Source organism: Pyrus communis, chromosome 17, assembly GCF_963583255.1.
Source record: "Pyrus communis chromosome 17, drPyrComm1.1, whole genome shotgun sequence".
NCBI classification, from domain to species: domain Eukaryota; kingdom Viridiplantae; phylum Streptophyta; class Magnoliopsida; order Rosales; family Rosaceae; genus Pyrus; species Pyrus communis.
The window spans coordinates 18,949,686-18,969,090 of record NC_084819.1 but is presented as its reverse complement, the minus strand read 5'-3'; the positions used below and the strand labels follow the sequence as shown (position 1 = coordinate 18,969,090).

The window sequence follows — 19,405 nt, the reverse complement described above, 5'->3', positions numbered from 1 at the left end:
ATAAAAAAATGATCTTAACAAATTGCGTTGAGCGAGTTAGAAGAATAAAACACTTTGTGTACCTTCTTTTTGTAGGGCATAATCCAACTTTTTTTTTATTCTTTTCATCATATTCTTTTTTTAGCTTACTATTGATGGGTGGCATCTGACTAAATAAATATTCTCATAGGCAGGAAATGAAGGAGTACTTGTATGGAAAGTTCTGGACATGGCCTTAGAGCGAAATATTATTCCTTGATGTCCATCAAGAACAAATATTGTGCACTTAGCTACGGCATAGCAAATTGACATCCTTTCTAAATTTCTGAGTTTGAGGTGACTATTTATTTTAAATTCTACATTCTTTTTTGGTCTATCTCATTATCCTACTTCACACAAATCTCTTTTTCTCCTCTATGAACAGCCCAAATGTTTGAGTATGACGACTTCGAACTTAAAAATCCCGAGAGAATCTTGATTCCTACCTAGCTAGCAAAAAATAGACATATATACGTGTACTATATATTCTAGCTAGATCAAATATTCCAGCCGACAAGGGATATTTTTATGACATACTTTTGTGATAATGTTCTAATGTTTTTTAACCAGATAGACATATAGATACATATTTTTTCTAAACTAATATGATTTACGAAAATAATAATTTTCAATTGGAGGTTTTTTCCTTTTTAAGTACATACATATATAGCTCGACAAAGAAATTTCTTGGTACTGAAGGAGACTTAATTTCATGGGTATAACTTTCTACTCAATACTCTTACATGATTCATTTAATTCTCTTGATTGTAATTACACTTTGTTGCATTAAAACTCCAGATAGAAGGTCAGAAGTCCCCTTCTAATAGGTCAAGCACCGATATTATCTTCAATTCAACCGCTTATTAGACCAACGAGTGTGAAATTAGTACAAAACACTTGGATAAGATTAGAAATAAAACCACTCAGTATAAATTATACTTTATTGTGTCAAATCTTTATGGCACGGAATGTTGATAAGTGAAAATTATAATCTATGATATGGAATATTGGGCGGTAAAGCATCAACATGTACATAAAATGAATGTAGTGGAGATGAGAATGCTTCGTTGGATGTGTGTGCACACGAGAAAGATAAGATTAGGAATGAGGATATCCAAGGTAAAGTCGGAGTAGCCGAAATTGAAGGAAAATGAGAGAAAATCAGTTACGATGGTTTGGGCATGTGAAACAAAGGCTTACAGACGCTTCGGTTAGAATATGCAATTACGTGACAGAGGTTCAGGGCCGAAGAGATAGAAGACCCAAGAAGACTTTGGAAGAGACTTTGAGAAAAAACTTGGAGTACTTGGATCTAACGGAAGACGTGGCACAGAGCTGAGCGCAATGACGTTCTAAGATTCATACAGCCGATTATACTTAGTGAAAAAAATGCTTTGTTGTTGTGTCAAATCTTTGACGTAGGACTTTGTGTACTCTTCAACGAGAAGGCCTTCTGTACGTGTGTCGGATTAGGGGGGTTGTGAGTCTTGTGACATAGGATGGAACCAACAGTAGATCATGGTTAGCACGACAAGTCATGGGGAGTGGGATAGGGGATGTATTTTGTGTTTAGATCAGCATGGACACGTAGTTCAGTTGCCGTCGACTCAAAAATTCTCCTCTTCAACATACTGTGCTCGAATGTGGGATTTGGTTTGTTATCAACAAGCCCAAAACGAAGTTAAACATGGGTTGCAAATTTGTTTAGGGATAAAATGGGTTGCAGCTTGGTTTGCAGCCTGCACTATAAGTCCAGGAGCTGAGAGTCTCAGCAGTGCTTTTCTGGCCTGGTTTGTACCATTGTCTTTGGGCCTCATTTAGCTTGGGGTCTTAGGAAAAGGAAGGGATTTAGGCACCATATTTATGTATTTCAAACCGAGTATTTTACAATCTTTTGCGATAACAATGGAGTTTAGGAGACTAAAAGCCTCATGGTTTCATGTAAATTGAACTCGAAATCAAAACCTTTGCTGGAGAGAAACATTCTATGCAGTAGAGCTAGCTCAGTTGTCACTAATGAAATCATAACTCATGTTATTAGCCAAAATGTCGATTACGCAAAAAAAGACGATCACATTTTAGGGAAAAGCTATTTTTCTTATTACAAAACATGTAACTATATTGCTCTTGGAGGTTTCTCCAACAGCGCAGAAAAGTAGACCTCATCCTTTGATTTGGGAGAAATAGCCCACTTGTGTTTCTTGTACCTCAGCTGCAGAAACATGTACATGAAATCATCCAAATCCTTTCTAACACAGAAGAACCGGTCAATCCATAACAATCCGCCTGGCCTCAGAATTCGATCCCAATCAAACAGGATAAAATCCAGCAGTTGCAGGTCAATCCAGCCGTCTAGAAATCCACTGGTGTGAATCATGTCCATTGTGTTGTCGAAGAATGGTAGGCGTTGATTCAATGTTACAAACAATGGAATCAAACCTCTCAGTGCAATCATCTCGTTGAAAGGCGCCTTGAGGTTAAGAGCAGTGGAGACTACTGTAATGTTATGTTTTCTCATCCTTGCAGCGAAACTTCCAGTGCCAATGCCAAAGTCAAGACCAATCCTCATCTCCCCGGGCTTAATAGTCAAAACATCACTGATCAGAAAATCAACGGAAAGTGAGCTATTTGTAACCCATTTAAGCTTTTCCTTCTCCATTTCGAAACACCCGACACACTTGAAATAACCCTTCTTGGTGTTGTTTCCCATCAAGCACTTAAAGTTCCTGCACTGATAATTGCTCCACCGCACATTTCTATCATCCGGCAGTTTCCAAAGAGACTCATTGATAGGGTAAGGCTTCTGGTAGACCATTGAGGCCCTTGTCAAGCACCGCCTCCGAGGCAGAGGATCACAACCGTTAAGCATCAGCTTCTGAGCTAAGTTCCAATCATCGTTACAATAAGACCCGATATCATAGCTCATGTACTCTTCCAACTCTTTCTTGTATAACACACAAGCATGTCCAATTGTATTGTATATCCTTTCTGTTCCATATATATTAAGCTTCCCGGTTCTACTCTCCTTTGGGGTTATATACTTCCTTATCTCTTCAATCACAAAAGTGTTAATCAAAGGCTCCTCTTTCATCGTTGAGTTGTGAATACCTTCAGCTTTAGGTAACCGAATCAGCCTCAGAGAAATGTGAGCGGCATAAAGAGGCCTGATTACGTCCTCCTCCAGATACTTCTTGTACTCGAATTTTGTAATGTTAGTTGTACGTAAAGTCTCTTTGTCCTTCTCCATTTGCTGGACAGCTGACTCGAGCTTTTCTTGTAAGCTTTCCAATTTATTTAGAACTTCCCCTACTCGATCAGACAAAGCTTTTATGTCAAACCCTTCATATGCATCTTTGACGCCAGTAAATTGTCGGCATATATCTTCATTGTGGAAGAAAAACCCAGCAGAGTAGAACTTCACGAGACTGCATATGCTCAAAATTATAACAAGGCCTCCTAGTAGAATCTGAAGCCAACCCATTGATTTATTACCTAGTCTACATTTCGGATGACACAACCTCGCCATCCTGAATTACGCACGAAACTTCAACTTTCTTTCTAACCAACCACTAATTCTGTACTTCCTTGTCTCGGATTTTCAACCTAGTAAAAAAACCAAATCACAATGATTACGAAATGATCTGAATGTAAAATGTTCTGCACAAGCCACCATCGAACTTCCACATCTAAAACAACGTATCATTTTACCAAGAAAATATAGGAACAGAGAATGGATTACTAAGCCTCCATATCAAATTTATCATGCTCACGGAAAAAATCCAAGATTCGGTTGTGCGTATATCTCGCAACATGAATCAGATTTTACAGCAATGGATAATTTTCTCTTGCTATCAACAGAAGCATAAACATATGAAATTTCTCCCAAACTTCACAGAGGAGTCAATTGCCGTTACCACCGTGTGAATTAGTTCTAAATATACCATTTCATTCTCAAAAGCCAAAACATCAAACACAAGTTAAAAGACTCAGAATTCCTTTCATTTCCTCAGATTTTCTCAGCATCCAAACATCATCTTACAAAGGAAAGATATAGTCGAAGCTGAAAACAAGCTACGTAAACCATAACTGAAATATATAACCCAAATTTAAACATATCCAGCACCAGAATCTCCAGAAATATGCATCAAATCTAAAGCCAAAACATCAAACACAAGTTAAAAAGACTTAAAAAGTTCCTTTCTTTTCCCTCAGATTTTCCCAGCATCCAAACAACATCTAACAAGAGAAACATAGAAAATGAAGCTGAAAGCAACCCACTTAACCATTAATTAAACAAACCTTCCAAATTTAAACCAACCCAGATAAAGAATCTCCTCCAAACTGAAGCCAAATCAATATTCCTCTGCACAAAACTGAAGCCAAATCAATCTTCCTCTGCACAAACTTGACATATCTTATAAACCCAAAATCTGAAAGATAAAAAGATTGGATCTTGCAGTAATACTTCAAAATTACTCCAAATAATACATTTCCCAATTGAGCATTAAGAGCTGTAAATTAAATATCTTTCAAGCTTACTAAACTCACGAAATCCACAAAATTCGCCACATTTTATGCTCTGTTGAATTATTTAATTAATTTAGCTGCATTTTTCTTACTCAACAGGCTTTGAAGCACGAATCTCCAGAGGAAAAATGCTGATCATACAACAAATTTATATAATTAAATACTAAATCTTTTGCACACTTGTTGTTTAAACATAGAGTAATGTTAAGAAAACTAAATTTATAGATTAAATTTGTAAACTAAATGATGTGTCACGAATAATTCAATCATTAACTTCTATATTATTTAGTTTACAAATTTAATCTCCTAACATTACTCTTAAATATATTAAAATGGTAACCAATTATTTGGACTAAAGTTGACAAACAATGAAATATGATTATTGATGATTGAATTATTACTTAAACGTTGATAAGGTAATTATTATGTAAATTTGGTTATCGAGTCGAATCGAATGAATAAGTTTAAAAAAAATCAATAGACAAAAATTAATAAAACACTACCATAAAAAATTAATATGGTTAAGATTATCTTAAACTAAAGGAGTTACTCTGTAAATATGCTGATCTGGAGCTCAATGAACAGCGTTGACCAGATGATGGCGGTGGGGCGGGTCAACCCGATTAGGGCCGGTTTAATTTCCATGGAAATGGAGAAGGCAAGAGCCCTAAAAAGGCACGAGATGAGGGTAGCGTGACGTCGTTTAGTCACATGCACTGCCGTTTACTGAGGTCGGGATATTACTGTAGTTGTCGTGTGACCTAACGGTAAAACGGTTAACGAAGTTATCGTGTTAGGGATGATCTTTTCGAATTTGAATTTATTTCTGTTTTCATTTAGGGTTTGCCATTGTGAAAATTGTGATGCTAAAGACCATATATTTAGAGAGATTTTCTTAGTACTCAAAACCACTAGCGAAGCCACATTGGGGTCATTGAGCTTACATGACCCCAATAACTCAATGTTTTTCTTTTTCTTTTTTTTTTTTTTTTTTTTTTGTCTTGACCCCTATCAGTTTGGGAAATAAATGATTTGTAGGTTAGCTTTGTTTCTCAACGGTTTCCTCTTTGCTGCTGCTGCTTCAATTTTCTTCTTTCTTTCCTCTATCTTCTTCTTTTGTGGTGTATCTTCTTCTAAATTCAGATTTTCTCTATCTCTTACAATGTTCTTAACTCAAATTCTTATTAATTGACCAAAAAATACTCGTGTTCTAATTTTCACTTATGTCCTTGATTGCATATTTCCTAGATGTATTGACTTCTTGATTCGTGGCTTATTGCAATGTGTGGTGCTTGATGTTTTCTTTGACTTTTTGTTAGTGCTTTACATATAAACAAAAAATACGATATTACTACGTGGACAAATTATAAACAAAAATATGTTTAATTTTACACTTACTTATCATGACCCCATTGTTATATAATCCTGGCTCCGCCACTGCTCAAAACACATACACATCCCAGCCCGGGGCGGATCATTTCCTGGGCCCGCTCCACCACCGTAGCACTATATTATCCGCTTTCAACCATCAACCATTATATTATGTGGTTTACAAAATATGGTCTAAAAAATAGTCTTGCTAACATTTTCCTTGTGAAAATACAAGATAAATTGTCACATCCCGGCCCTGGGCGGATCATTTCCCGTGCCGCTCCACCACCGTAGCACGATATTATCCGCTTTGGACTTATCATTCCCTCACGGTTTTATTTTTGGAAACTCACGATCAACTTCCCAGTGGGTCACCCATCATGGGATTGCTCTAGCCCCCTTCTCGCTTAACTTCGAAGTTCCTACGGAACCCGAAGCCAGTGAGCTCCCAAAAGGCCTCGTGCAAAATAGGGATGAGAATATACATTTAAGGATCACTACCTTGGACGATGTGGGATGCCACATAAATGCATACTATGGGTCACATTATATTTTGCACTATCCTGGTTTAAGGTATGAAATATTTTGGTTTTTGTATTTCAAAAATTGATTTTAAATTTTGGGTAAAGTACAAAAAATTACCTTAACTATTGGTGTCACAACACTTGCAACCTTATCTTTTAAAATTGACAATGTCATACCTCATCTTACGAATTTGTGTCAATATTATACCTTCTATTAGCCTGCCATTAATTTGTCAGTTAAATGCTGACGTGGCTTGATTCAGGGCCCACTTTCTATTAAAAAAAATTAATAAAATATTATTAAAAACTAAAAAAAAAATCATTTAATATTTTTTTAAATATTAAAATAATAAAAAAAAGTAAAAAAAAAAAAAAAAAAAAACAAAACCTTTCGTCCCTTTTCCCTCCCCCATCTACTTGCTACAACCCACAAAACAAAAGAAGAAGGGAAAAAAAAAAACCTTTCGTCTCTTCTTCTTCTTCTCCTAATTCTTTCTTCTTCTTTAGGGGGTTGGGGGTTGATGGGTTTTCAAATTTTTTTGGTTGAAGATTATGCAGGGGTTGTCACACAAATCCCTAGATTCATAGCATTATGTCGATTCCTGCACGTTCTAGCTCCATGGCTGGAGACTTTTCCAGCAGCAGCAGGCCTCCACGCCCACTTCCAAAACCCTAGACTCCGCCGATCGCAAATCCAATGGCCTACTCGTCCACACTAAACGCCCCTGCCTCTCCAACAGGATGACTTCTTTTTCTATCGATGCCATCGACATGTCCCGGCTTACCTTGGTCGACGACGACAGGACGATCTCCGGCGGACACCATACTAGGAACGGGAGCTTCCAGTTCCGCGAAGAAGCGGCGGCGTCATGGGTAAAGGTTGGTTTTTGGGATGAGTAGTGAGCGGAGTGGGACTCGGAGGTGCTGCTCGATTGGGGCTTCGGCGACGTATGGGACGTGTTCGGATTTTTCGGTGGTGGTGGGGACGGACTCGAGTGGGGAGCTGTTTGGGAATGGGGATGCGAATTGGGCGATGAAAGGTTTTGATTTTTGTTTTTTAATTTTCTTTATTATTTTAATATTTAAAAAATATTAAATGATTTTTTTTTAGTTTTTAATAATATTTTATTAATTTTTTTAATAGAAAGTGGACCCTAAATCAAGCCACGTCAGCATTTAACTGACAAATTAACGGCAGGCTAACGGAAGGTATAACATTGACACAAATTCGTAAGATGAGGTATGACATTGTCAATTTTAAAAGATAACGTATGAAAATGTGGTGACACCAATAATTAATATAGTTTTTTGTACTTTACCCTTTAATTTTTTACTACAATGCAGTTACAAAGTATTACATTATTAAACATTTTATCCGTTAAATTATCAATTTAGCTGTTATTCTTTTACTTGAAAGTATTTGAAATCAATAAATTTTGACAAAATGTGAAGACTTTAAAAAGACAAATCTTGAAAGTGACGAGTTATGAGCTTCGCTCACCCACACAATTTTTTTACAAGATCTTCCCTCGTACAAATAATATATGGGAAATAATTTCATACAAATTATTAGGTTATTGGACATTTCATTCGGCCCAAACTCATTTTTAATTCATATCATATAAGAGTAATGTTATGAAGATTAAATTTATATAAAAAAAAAATTTGCAAACTAAATGATGTGTCACTAGTAAGAAATGAGTACGTTATCAACGTTTATGTGATAATTCAATCATCAACTTTCATGTCATTTAATTTAAAAAATTATTTATAAATTTAGTTTCCTTAGTATTAATCATGCCGTAAATATTTGACAAAATTTACAGTCTCAATGACCACTCTCCAACTTATTCATATTGATAAGCTTCTCCATGTCGTTTTGAAGTGAAGGAACATGATTGATTTATAAGGTAGGTTTTAGGTTTTGCATAATAGCATACATATGATATAGGTTTGTAGTCATGCTTCATACTTGGCAAACAAACGTGTCAACTTTTCAGCATAAAAAAGTATCATGTAATTGCCAACACATCATACACTTCCATTTCATGATACACATTTTGCATGTAACAGTTCTCTATTTATACACCAACCTTTAAGCATGTATCTTAAGTGCATGTGATTTAATATCATAATGAATAAGGTGTTGGGTTTTTACTCATGCATTTCGAGTTCAAAACTCTCTCATTCCTTACTGTTGTAATAGTTTCGAACCCTCCATCTCCCCTTAATAATAATAATTTTAAAAAATAAAATCTTAAACACTTCCAATGATACAAAAATATAGTGACAAAGATGGCTTCAAGGGTTAGTTTAGTGGTGAGAAGAAGTGTGAGGCAATGAGTGAAGAGTGAACACAGAGTTTGAAACCCTCACGTAATAACAAAATATCGATAAATTCATGGTTATGACAAAATTTTCAACATTAATAAACGACAATATTTTCTATTTCGCCAATATTGTTGATATTTTTCTAGCACCTCTATTACTTTTGGTCTTAGTTTTTTATGAAAAATACGAGGAAGACTAAATTTTTAGACAATTTTTTTATAAACTACATGATGTGGCGATTGATGATTGGACTTCTTATTTAACATCATATGGTTTACATGATATAATTTAAAATTTTACTCTCTTTAACATCACCTAATTTTCACTTCCGCTTGCTAAATGGGTATTTCCATAAGATCGACTTGAGGTCGTTTATAATAATTTATACTATGCTTATACCAAACATGTTCTTATGATAGTCGAATATTTATGATGACATGAATAAGTTCTAGTTTGTTTTATTCCAAAGAAAACGTCATAATTTGAGTATTTCAGTTAATTACAAATAGATAATGATGTAATTTCTCATTTCCCATTTACACAAGTTTGTTCGAAGTTTATTCATGTTTTTTTGTTTGTTTAAACTAAACAAATTTACGAGATTTGAACCTAAATATCATTTTGGTTATAATTTCTCCCTTTCACATGTTAAATGAGCATTTTAGGATTGAGTTAAGGTTGTTCAACTAGTCCTTACTTTAACGGCGTCTTTCTTCTTAACTTTGTTAGAGGTCACAAGTTTAAATCTCCACTCCTCACTAATAACAAATAAAACATATCTAACGAGATTTGAATATTTATGAGGACACGAAAAAAGTCCTAATTTCTTTTATCTTATAAGGAAAGCTTCATAATTTGAGTATTTCGGTCAAATCAAGAAGAGACAATGTTGTAATTTCTCGTTTGCACTAGTTTGCTCAAATCTTATCGGTTTTTTCCTTTTTCAGGTTAATACGATAAATATTAAACTCAAATCTCCGATTTTTACGCAATGAAAATATCGACGCCACTAAACGAGACAGTCATTGGCGACAACTTAAAGTTTTCACGAGATTCATACCAAGATCTCCTTTTAACTGATAATAAAAATATCGACGTCATGATGCTGAACATTCATTGGCGACAACTTAAAGTGAAGTGTTTTGATTTGTCAATTGTATTTTTGGAGTCTTTATTTTTTATTTTTCATTTTTTTTTCTCTTGAAAAGTTTCTTATGTGATGCCATTTTTCTCTTGTATGAAACTCCTTGTTGACACGAGACAAACATATTCTCTCTTCCTTCTAGCCTATAAAGCCTTCCTTCCTCTGTATGCAAACACCAAACACCACTTTGATTTTTCTGGTTCTCACTTCTCTCCTCTGTCCTTTCCTTCAGCGCCCGTGAATTCATCCCTCTGAACCCATATGAAAGTTCTTCTCTTTTGAACCAGGTACTCTCTCTCTCTCCTCTTTTTTTTTTTTTTCTCTCTCTTAAGGCTGTGTTTGGTTGTTATTTATTTGCTATACTTTTTTTTCGATGTGTTTGATATTATAGTAAAGGTTGAAAATAGATGTGAATCAAAAGTTAACTCGAAAACCCATTTGCGCAGGTCTTGTTTTTCACGTGGGTTCTTGACATTCAAGCTCTTCCATGGAGGTTAGCCACTACTGAATTCCCTCTCTAAATACTCTTTTGCATACTGTTTTTAACGCTTGTGAGACAACTCTTTGCATTGTTGTTATTGTTTGCATTTTCTGGAGTTTTATATGAGCTAAATTTTATGGGTTAATACGAGAATCCGAATCGGGGTTTGGCTATGGAAGTTTAGTTTGAATGCTTTTACTTTTGGCAGTAAATTTGTTATATTTTGGTTGTAATTGCGTAAGTTTCTGTGTTTTTGTCTCAGAGAGTGCTGTACACGTTTGATTTTAGTTATTTATTTGGCTTTTGTTTTCGTGACGCTGCGTTGTGTGGATTGTTTTGACATGCTTGATAGCATTTTTTGTTGTGTCTTATATCGATATAGATCTAGGTTGCTTATCAGAATTTGGTTTGGTGATCTTGAAATTTTCTGCTTTTATGTGTGCTTTTTTTATTCAGGTCGTTTTTTTCTTTGTTCTAGTTATCTTTATCTGGGTTTCATTTTTCGTTAGCATTTGCACTCCCGAGTTTACAATTGATATACCGTGTTGGATTGAGGAGTGATGATGATATATGACAAATGATACCCAATGCAGTATGCTGAAGGTTTCGCGGTGAAGGTTTAATGCCTTTTTCCGTTCCTAAGTGTTCATTGTTATGTTTCTATAAACTTTGGCAGGTGGAATCAGATCAGCCAGATGATGTTGGTAATTGCATCGAAGAGACATCTGTTCAGCATTTATTTGATCCAGGTAGTCCTGATATAAGCAATATGTTCGGAGAGCAGCAGGTGGCTCCCCGAGTTGGTGATGCATACCAAGTGGTAATCCCTTCCATGACTATGGACGCTGAGCAGTATAAGCTTTTGACTAATCCCGTTCATTCAAAAGTTGTTAGTGGTTCCCATTACTTTCTAGTTGGTTTGCCCGTACCAATTGTATATTCTGACGAAGGGAATAGTATTGAAGATCAGAGGCTGGAATCTCCAACTAACCCTGATAATGTGGTTAATGGAAAGAGTTCTAAGGAAGCTAGAAAGAGAAAAAAGGATCCTACTAGACTGAGGAAGAAAAGTTCAAAACTTAAAGTTGAACCCTTGTTATTTGGGTTAGACGAGGGAGAAGAATCAAAAGCAGAAAATGTTGAGCCGATTTTGGTGGAAGAGAATGCAAATCGATCACTTAGAAGCAAGTCCTGTTATCCAGTTCCCGGTTCATCAAGAAGCACGTGGAGTGATGCTGAATTGGATGGTTTTCTTCTGGGCTTATACATTTTTGGGAAGAGCTTTTACCAGGTGAAGAGATTCATGGAGCACAAAACCATCGGAGAAATACTGTCATTTTATTATGGGAAGTTTTATAGGTCTGATGCACACCGCATATGGTCAGAGTACCGGAAAAGTAGAAGAAAGAAATGTATCATTGGGGAGAAAATTTTTACAGGGTGGAGGCAACGGGAGCTGTTATCTCGTATAATTCCTCATGTCTCTGAAGAATCTCAAAAATCTTTATCAGAGGTACTTCATAATTCACTGTTTAAGTATATATGTAAGAAATATTTCTGTCCTTGAATACAAATTAATAGGATCAGATTATACCGCCATTTATTTTTCCATCTTGCAATGGAGTCGAAAAGGAAACCTTGTTATGATGCTATAGATTCCAGAATAAGTATATTTTGTTTGACAGCACACTTAATGCATGTCGATACCATTTTGTACTCCCATGGCTTCATCACTCCATTCTCCCTTCTTTGTCATTCTTCAGAATCGAGAGTTTGACGCATGCATTGCTGAATTTTATTGGTGGAAGTTTGTTTTCCTCAGTTAATAGTTCTCAATAGTGACAATAATAAAATATAATAATGTTGACGTCTGTTGTTACAAGTCAGATGCATAATATTTCATGATTCAGAATAGGTTGATTCTTGTATAACATATAGCTTAGATTTAGAAATGGAATACAAACGCTTCTATGCATGCTGTTGAAGCTTGAGTTACTTTTATCTATTTGAGAGGTAAATGTTTTGATTCTCACTCCCCGTCTCTCATGTGATCTGTTGTTAGCAGGGTTACAAATTATTTGCAGAGGGGACAACGTCTCTAGAAGAATATGTCTCGTTCTTGAAGTCCATTGTTGGCATTCGTGTCCTTGTGGAAGCTATAGGAATTGGGAAAGGGAAAGAAGATCTCACAGGCTTTGCCCTGGAACCTGGAAAGAACAACCAAGGGCTTCTAGCTTGTCCAAAATTACCAGCTGGCAAAGCGTTTAGTTCTCTTACATTCAGTGAAATAATTAAATATTTGACTGGAGGGGTTCGGTTGAGCAAGGGGCGGTCTAATGATATCTTTTGGGAGGCTGTTTGGCCACGTTTGCTGGAAAATGGGTGGCATTCTGAGCAACCTACACATTCTCTGGTTTTTCTTACGCCTGGCATAAAGAAGTTCAAAAGAAGAAAATTGACAAGGGGAGAGCAGTATTTTGATTCTGTTAGTGATGTTCTGAACAAAGTGGCATCTGAACCAGAACTTATTCAGCTTCAAGGTGAAGAAGAACTTGTTCCAGAGGCGACATCAGACCAGGATGATCTATCTAATCATCAACGCCATTGCTACCTCAAACCTAGGGTCGCTACTAGCAAACCAAACCGGATGCAGTTCACTGTTGTTGACACCAGTTTGGTCCATGGGGGAAAATCACAAGGCATAGTGGAACTGAGATACTCACCAGTTGAAATCCAAAGTAATCAAAAAATCAATTGTTCAAGAGAAAATGAAGGAGACTCTTGTGAGAATAAATTAAATGAACATGAGAATGATACTGCTGAAATGCAGTTGAACAGTAAACCCAATATGGCCAAGCACCTGAAGCGTAAGAGGTTCACGATTGTCGACACCAGTCTAGTTCATAGAGGAAAATCATCAACAGTTATAGAACTGAGATGCTCACCAACTGTATTTGAAAGTGTTTCTAAGTCAACTGGTCTTTTACGAGAAATTGAAGAAACTTCTTCTGCTGATTTATTGGGCAAGCATAAGCCTGATGCTGCCGATATTTCATTGGATGGTGATGTGAATAACTTCAGCGACAACTGCCATATGGATACATCGGATATTGGTGGTACAAACCAAATGGAAGTAACAAATAAGGCAGATTCTGCAGAAAAAATAGAGTGCCACCCAGATCAAAAAACTGGCATGTCTGATAACAAGAAGCTGAAGAGGACTACATTACATAAATTTAGTCGGAAAGAAAAATATAAACATTCAAATTCTGTATGTCCTCTCCCCAAACGGCGAAGATTAGCTGCTTGTGCCAAGGCAGAAACAGGTTGCCTCGTCAACACTTGCTCTCAAGGTTTGGAGTCAGAACAAGTGGGACCTCATGGCACCTTGAGTTCTCTAGATGTAGGCGAGCTTGTTGTTTCTCTAGCGGGTCCTCTTGAAAGGGAGCCATCAATTGCTTCTCTTGCTGAAGGTGGTCCAGTAAAGGAGAATACTTCTGAAACTCGTGGTGGGAATTGTTCAGGTGAGCGCATGTCGCATGAGAAGAATGAGAATCATCAAGACCAGGAATCATCCAGGCTCAACCTACGTGATTCGATGGACAGTGAAAACGTTGTTGTGGTCAACCTGGAAATAAATGTAGACAGTCCGTGTCTCCCATCAAGTGAAACGCATGTTGTAGACACCTTGAGTACTTCTAACATGACCTCTAGGAGGCAAAGCACAAGAAACCGACCGCTAACACCTAAAGCATTGGAAGCTCTTGCAGACGGGTTATTAGGCGTTAAAAAGAGAAAAAATAACTCAGAAGATGTCCATGGGGTAAAGCGAGTCTCAAAACCCTCCAGCAAGGCCCGGAGGAGAGTCAAGGTAACATCAAGTCATGCTGATACTGTTAGTGAAGTTGGGGCTTCAGAAGAAAACAAGGTGAATGAAGCTTTGAATGTTAACAAAGATACAGATAGCAAACCTCTTGATCAAACTGGAGAAAAGTGGCCAACTGGCTGCTAGGAGTGTTTAAAGACTCGTGTCATCTTGAAGTTGTGATATTTGGAAGAATTAATCCTGGTAAGGTGCTAATCTCTCTTTTGATTTGTAAAGTGGTTTCAAAACTGCAACAAGCTGTAACTGTGAAGTCTTCCAGATGGACAAGAAAATTGTCAAAAATTGTCGAAAATTCAATGATAGGAGATTAAACTAGGGGAATTTGACAGCATTTTTTATGGCTACTCATGGTTTTTGAAACGGGGTAACTAGGAAATTTCTCGCCTGAGCTATGGATGACTGTTTCAAGAGGTCACTTGCCGTTCAAGTTTCTTCCAAAACTGTTAAGTTAGTGGGTTTGCATAGATAATATAGTCTGACATGATGAACAGAATTTTACTGTCTTGTTATCTTTTATGAACTTATCATCTTTGTAAGTTAAACATGTATTCGGATAAAGATCCGAGGCTGGTTTCGATGACTTTTTTGTTGGTATTTTCAGCAGGGTTTTAAAGCTTTGTAGGCTCTTTTTTTTGTTGACAGAAAGTTAGTTCTATATCCTATAAAGAATATCTCATAATCTCATTGTTATTTTGTGCCCTATGGTTTCTATTGCTCAGCACACCTGATTCTATACACGGGAAATGCTAAGATCAATCGTTCACGCACAAAACGGTGGATTCAGCCGTTAATGTGTCGTAGGCCTCGCGTGATCAATTGAAAGTAGGGGTTTACATTTGCTTTCCAAACCTATGATTTGTCAATGGTTTCTTTGGGCCTTAATTGTCTAGGGCTTCAAATAGGCTTTTGTATGTTGGGGCTTCAAATATTAGATGGGCTTCCAAACATGGGCCTGCTTAGGTTGAAATGCACTTCTTAGTTGACCCAATTGACCATTACCGTAATTTCATTGACCATCCTAATTACTTTAATTTAGGACAGGAGAAAGATTCAAAACTATTACATTAATTTAAGTGAGTGGAAGTTCGAATCCGAATGCATGAGTAGATTCCCAACAATCTATTTATTAAGATATTGGACCATATACTTTTTGGCTAAACACAATTTTGTCATGCTAATCCGCAAAATTTATACCTTTTCCTACTCTTACCAAAGAACAGAAAAATATATTTGGTTTCTCCATACGTGCATATAGTTACATAATACATTAGCTAAAGCGAATTTGCTCTTCTTGGCTAAAGCGAATATGCTCTTCCTATGCATCTGATCGAGTTCAAAACTCTCTTCTTACAGTTTAGTTTAGTTTAAAGTAAAATATCGTTGGCAAAAAAAAATATTTGGTTCGAACCAACTGCCCAATTCCAATTTGCAATTTTGCAGATTGGTTTGTTTAGTTGGACCGTGCCTTTTTGCCTGGGAACTTTACTGTAATCATGTTACATGTTTTTCTTCTTTTCTCAAAAGGTTGGATTTTGAAAAGGAAAAATGATGCATCTTTCATCATTGGCCACACCTTTTGGCGCTAATGGACATCTTTGGCGCCAAGAAATCAAGAAAATATAATCAACTTAATTCCCAGATAGAGAATTTTTTTTTAAATCAAAATCGATAATTTTGATTCAGTATTTCCCAAGACGTCAAAAATTAAGAAAAATTTAACGTTCTCTCTAACTAAGAACTAAATATCGACATTTTGCCAAAAATTCAAGGAGGAGATGAAAAAAGAGAATGACTCGATCGAGTATGGTCGTAAATAACTTGAGTACTTAGGGCCCATGCATGTTCCTTACTACTGTACAATGATAATAACGCGTATTAATGTTAATATATATGTTTGTTTTTGTCAAATATGTCAAAGTTGGTCATCCAAGTTTTCACATCATTGTCCACCTAATAGACTTGTATCTTGTTTCTTACATATCCTAGCTCACCAAGAAAATTTTATATTTTTTAGTTTATTCAATCATTTTCGTCTAAAAATTTGAACTTAGAATATTCTAACAAAATAAATTTAATTGTAGCAATGGTTCTTGAATTTTACCCTAATTTAATTTTAGTTCATGAACTCTCATATTAGTTCGTTTAGTCCTCGAACTTAACAATGTGTTATACTATTGGTCTTTTTCACTTAGGTCGTTTATTTTTCTGTTAAATTTAGATGTATACTAAGAATTTCATCCCACATCACTTATGAATTTAAATTTCAGAAATGAGAAAGGAAAAAAAACCTAAAAAAAGCCAGATTATTATTTTTGTGTAAGAAAATTGAATATATAGGAATTTTTTTTTTTCCATAGTTCAATATGTGATTGTTAGTTGTTTAAGTCCAACCACAGTTCGATCCCCTACCAAATTTGAAATCGCATTGCTTGACATTGACAAGTTGCTAAAGTCCAACCATTTTCAATTTTTGTATTTTTTATAATTTAAATTTCGTTTTGTTTTAAGTTTTAGATATTAATTTATAAATTTTCATTTGTTTCTTTTTTTTTTTTTTTTTTGGTTTCTTCTATTGTTTTTGAAGTTTTAAGTTGAAAGTATGATGGGGCAGAGCAGTGTCTAGTTCTACGGTTCTACCTACCATTGTAGATGAAAACCTGTTGGCCTTTTGATTCATAATTTGATGATTTGATGATGACACCCCACCCCACTTTCTAATCCATCGCGTTATGAGACAGCAAAATCTTGGGTTCTGTTTTGAAAGTAGCTTTCCAACTATTATCTCGATGATCCCAATAACAAAAAAGCCACAAAGTTACATTAATTGTTTTATTTTATTTTTGCTTTTGAAAGGGTTATTCCAAGACCTCATGGATTTTCAATGGCCAATTTACATGAAACTATATAAGCAATTTTTTTTTTTTGTCAAATATATAAGCAATTAAGTTATGTAAAAGAGAAATAATTTGCCCATACAATATTTTTTTTGCTTTATGCATACTTCTATATATTTTGACTTTTAGATAGGCAAAAGAGAGTGGAATACAGAAACAAACAAAAATGTGGAACAATCATTTTTCTGTAAAATAGCAAATGTGCATGGTTCGATCTCTACTTAAACCAGTTCATAATCTTCAACTTTTCCTACTTAGTGTTGGAATTTATTAGTTTATTTAGAAAATTAATTAGAGATTTGATTTTGATTTGTATTGGTATATTTTGGTATTTATGCATTAGGTTTCTTAAGTTTATGTCACTATAATTATAAATTGTACTTTAGTTTGAGTAGTAAGTTAATCAAGATGTCCTCAATTTGCAATCATCTCGGCATTCTTCGTTATAAATAATATTTGTAGTTTCATAATAATTGTTTTTTTGTTATGCGTACTTTGATTTTCAACTAGCTAACTTCATTTACTAGCTAGATTAGAAGCTCCTAATTAAGAAAATCCTATCATGATATCAAAATTGTATTTTTTTTTTTGTTGATAAATGTCACATCCCCGCCCAGGACGGATCACTTCCCGGGCCCGCTCCACCACCGTAGCACGATATTGTCCGCTTTGGGTTTACCATTCCCTCACGGTTTTGTTTTTGGGAACTCACGAGCAACTTCCCAGTGGGTCACCCATCATGGGATTGCTCTAGCTCCCTTCTCACTTAACTTCGGAGTTCCTACGGATCCCGAAGTCAGTGAGCTCCCAAAAGGCCTCGTGCTAGGTAGGGATTGGAATATACATTTAAGGATCACTCCCATGGGCGATGTGGGATGTCACAATAAAGCTTTTGAAAATAAAAGGATAATGTTAGAGAAATTATTTATTTAAATTATATTTTGTAAAACACACGAGTAATTGTTGATGATTAAATTATTATTTAAATATTAATAATGTTGACAAAGCACACAATTTATAGATATGATATTAATAATAATATAGCTTTTAATACATTGGGCCCTTTTATATTATTTATGGGATCGGGAAATTATTCAAATAAAAATGGCGGTGACAATTTCAAAGAGTGCATTTTTGCTCATTATCATTTAGTGTGGTGTATACTCATCACCTTATTAATCACCATCAAATGAGTTTGAATTTCGAGATTTGTGTCTACTACACAAATCTCAAACTTCAAACTCATCTAACGGTGATAAATAAGGTTATGAGCATACACCACACTAAATGGTGGTGAGCAAAAATGCTTCCCAATTTGAAATGACTACACAAATCTCGAAATTCAAACTCATTTAACGGTGATAAATAAGGTTATGAGCATACACCACACTAAATGGTGGTGAGCAAAAATGATTTCCAATTTCAAATGATTTTCTAAGTGTACAACTAATATGATTAATTAATCACTTTATCTAAGTGGTACGAATGTTAATCATTGTAAATCTAAGGGCTACAAATCTACTCAATTATTTTTACTTTTACTATCCATAATAACCATGAATTAATCATGATTAACAATTCGATGGATCGATCGACCTTTTGCCGTAATGATTGCGGATCAGTATTGACATGGGCGTTGGAAAGTTTAACGGAGGTGAATGCATATATAGGTTTGTATGACATTTAAAATGACTAAAAAAGTATTGATGAAAATATTTTTGAAATTAATTTTTAATAAAAATGTAAGTAAATTCTGAAAAAGTATTTGAAGTATTTCTTGCAGGAAGCACATAATTCGTGCTTATTGCCAGAAGCACTCAAGTGCTTTTAGAATTCAAAAATAATTTCTCTAAAAGAGTTTTCAGTCATTTTAAAAACATTTTCAAACGAGCTTATATGCCTCCACTTATATGGACCAATATTACAAGTTTATTTAGTTATTTATAGTTTTCAATATAACAACATTTGTAAAGTGGTGAGAGATTTACGATAAATCACACAATGATCTGCATAATAAAATAGTATTGAATCCGTTATTTATGGGCGTCGATTGAAGAGATTCTAATTCTAAATGAAGATAAATAGGACTCCTGGCCATCATAGTATTAGTGTTTTTAACTTTTTTAAGACGACCTAAGATTTGGGAAAATAGACCCAAGTCTTGCCGTGACAATTAGATGTTGTATGTTTCTAGATGAGTCCGACAAATATAGGTATATTTTAGCATAT

At 35.3% G+C, this 19,405-nt stretch overlaps 2 protein-coding genes across 2 annotated transcripts; one reads left to right on the top strand and one right to left on the bottom strand.

The window, feature by feature from the left end:
* Positions 1 to 2,064: 2,064 nt before the first annotated feature.
* On the bottom strand, positions 2,065 to 4,395 carry LOC137723733 (probable methyltransferase At1g29790). Its single transcript, XM_068462927.1, has 2 exons — positions 4,337 to 4,395; positions 2,065 to 3,621 (listed from the first exon to the last, which is right to left on the bottom strand). The coding sequence occupies exon 2, from the start codon at positions 3,542 to 3,544 to the stop codon at positions 2,135 to 2,137; it is 1,410 nt and encodes a 469-aa protein (XP_068319028.1). The 5' UTR covers positions 3,545 to 3,621; positions 4,337 to 4,395; the 3' UTR covers positions 2,065 to 2,134.
* A 5,652-nt stretch (positions 4,396 to 10,047) lies between these two features.
* LOC137723429 (uncharacterized) lies at positions 10,048 to 14,853 on the top strand. Its single transcript, XM_068462627.1, has 4 exons — positions 10,048 to 10,202; positions 10,362 to 10,408; positions 11,073 to 11,909; positions 12,462 to 14,853. The coding sequence occupies exons 2-4, from the start codon at positions 10,403 to 10,405 to the stop codon at positions 14,406 to 14,408; spliced, it is 2,790 nt and encodes a 929-aa protein (XP_068318728.1). The 5' UTR covers positions 10,048 to 10,202; positions 10,362 to 10,402; the 3' UTR covers positions 14,409 to 14,853.
* The last annotated feature ends 4,552 nt before the right edge of the window (positions 14,854 to 19,405 follow it).

Bases quoted from the DNA above. Each gene is read 5' to 3' on its own strand.
- LOC137723733 (XM_068462927.1), bottom strand. From the start codon at position 3,544: ATGGCGAGGTTGTGTCATCCGAAATGTAGACTAGGTAATAAATCAATG.
- LOC137723429 (XM_068462627.1), top strand. The intron at 11,910-12,461 runs GTACTTCATAAT...TGTTGTTAGCAG, and splicing joins CTCAAAAATCTTTATCAGAG to GGTTACAAATTATTTGCAGA.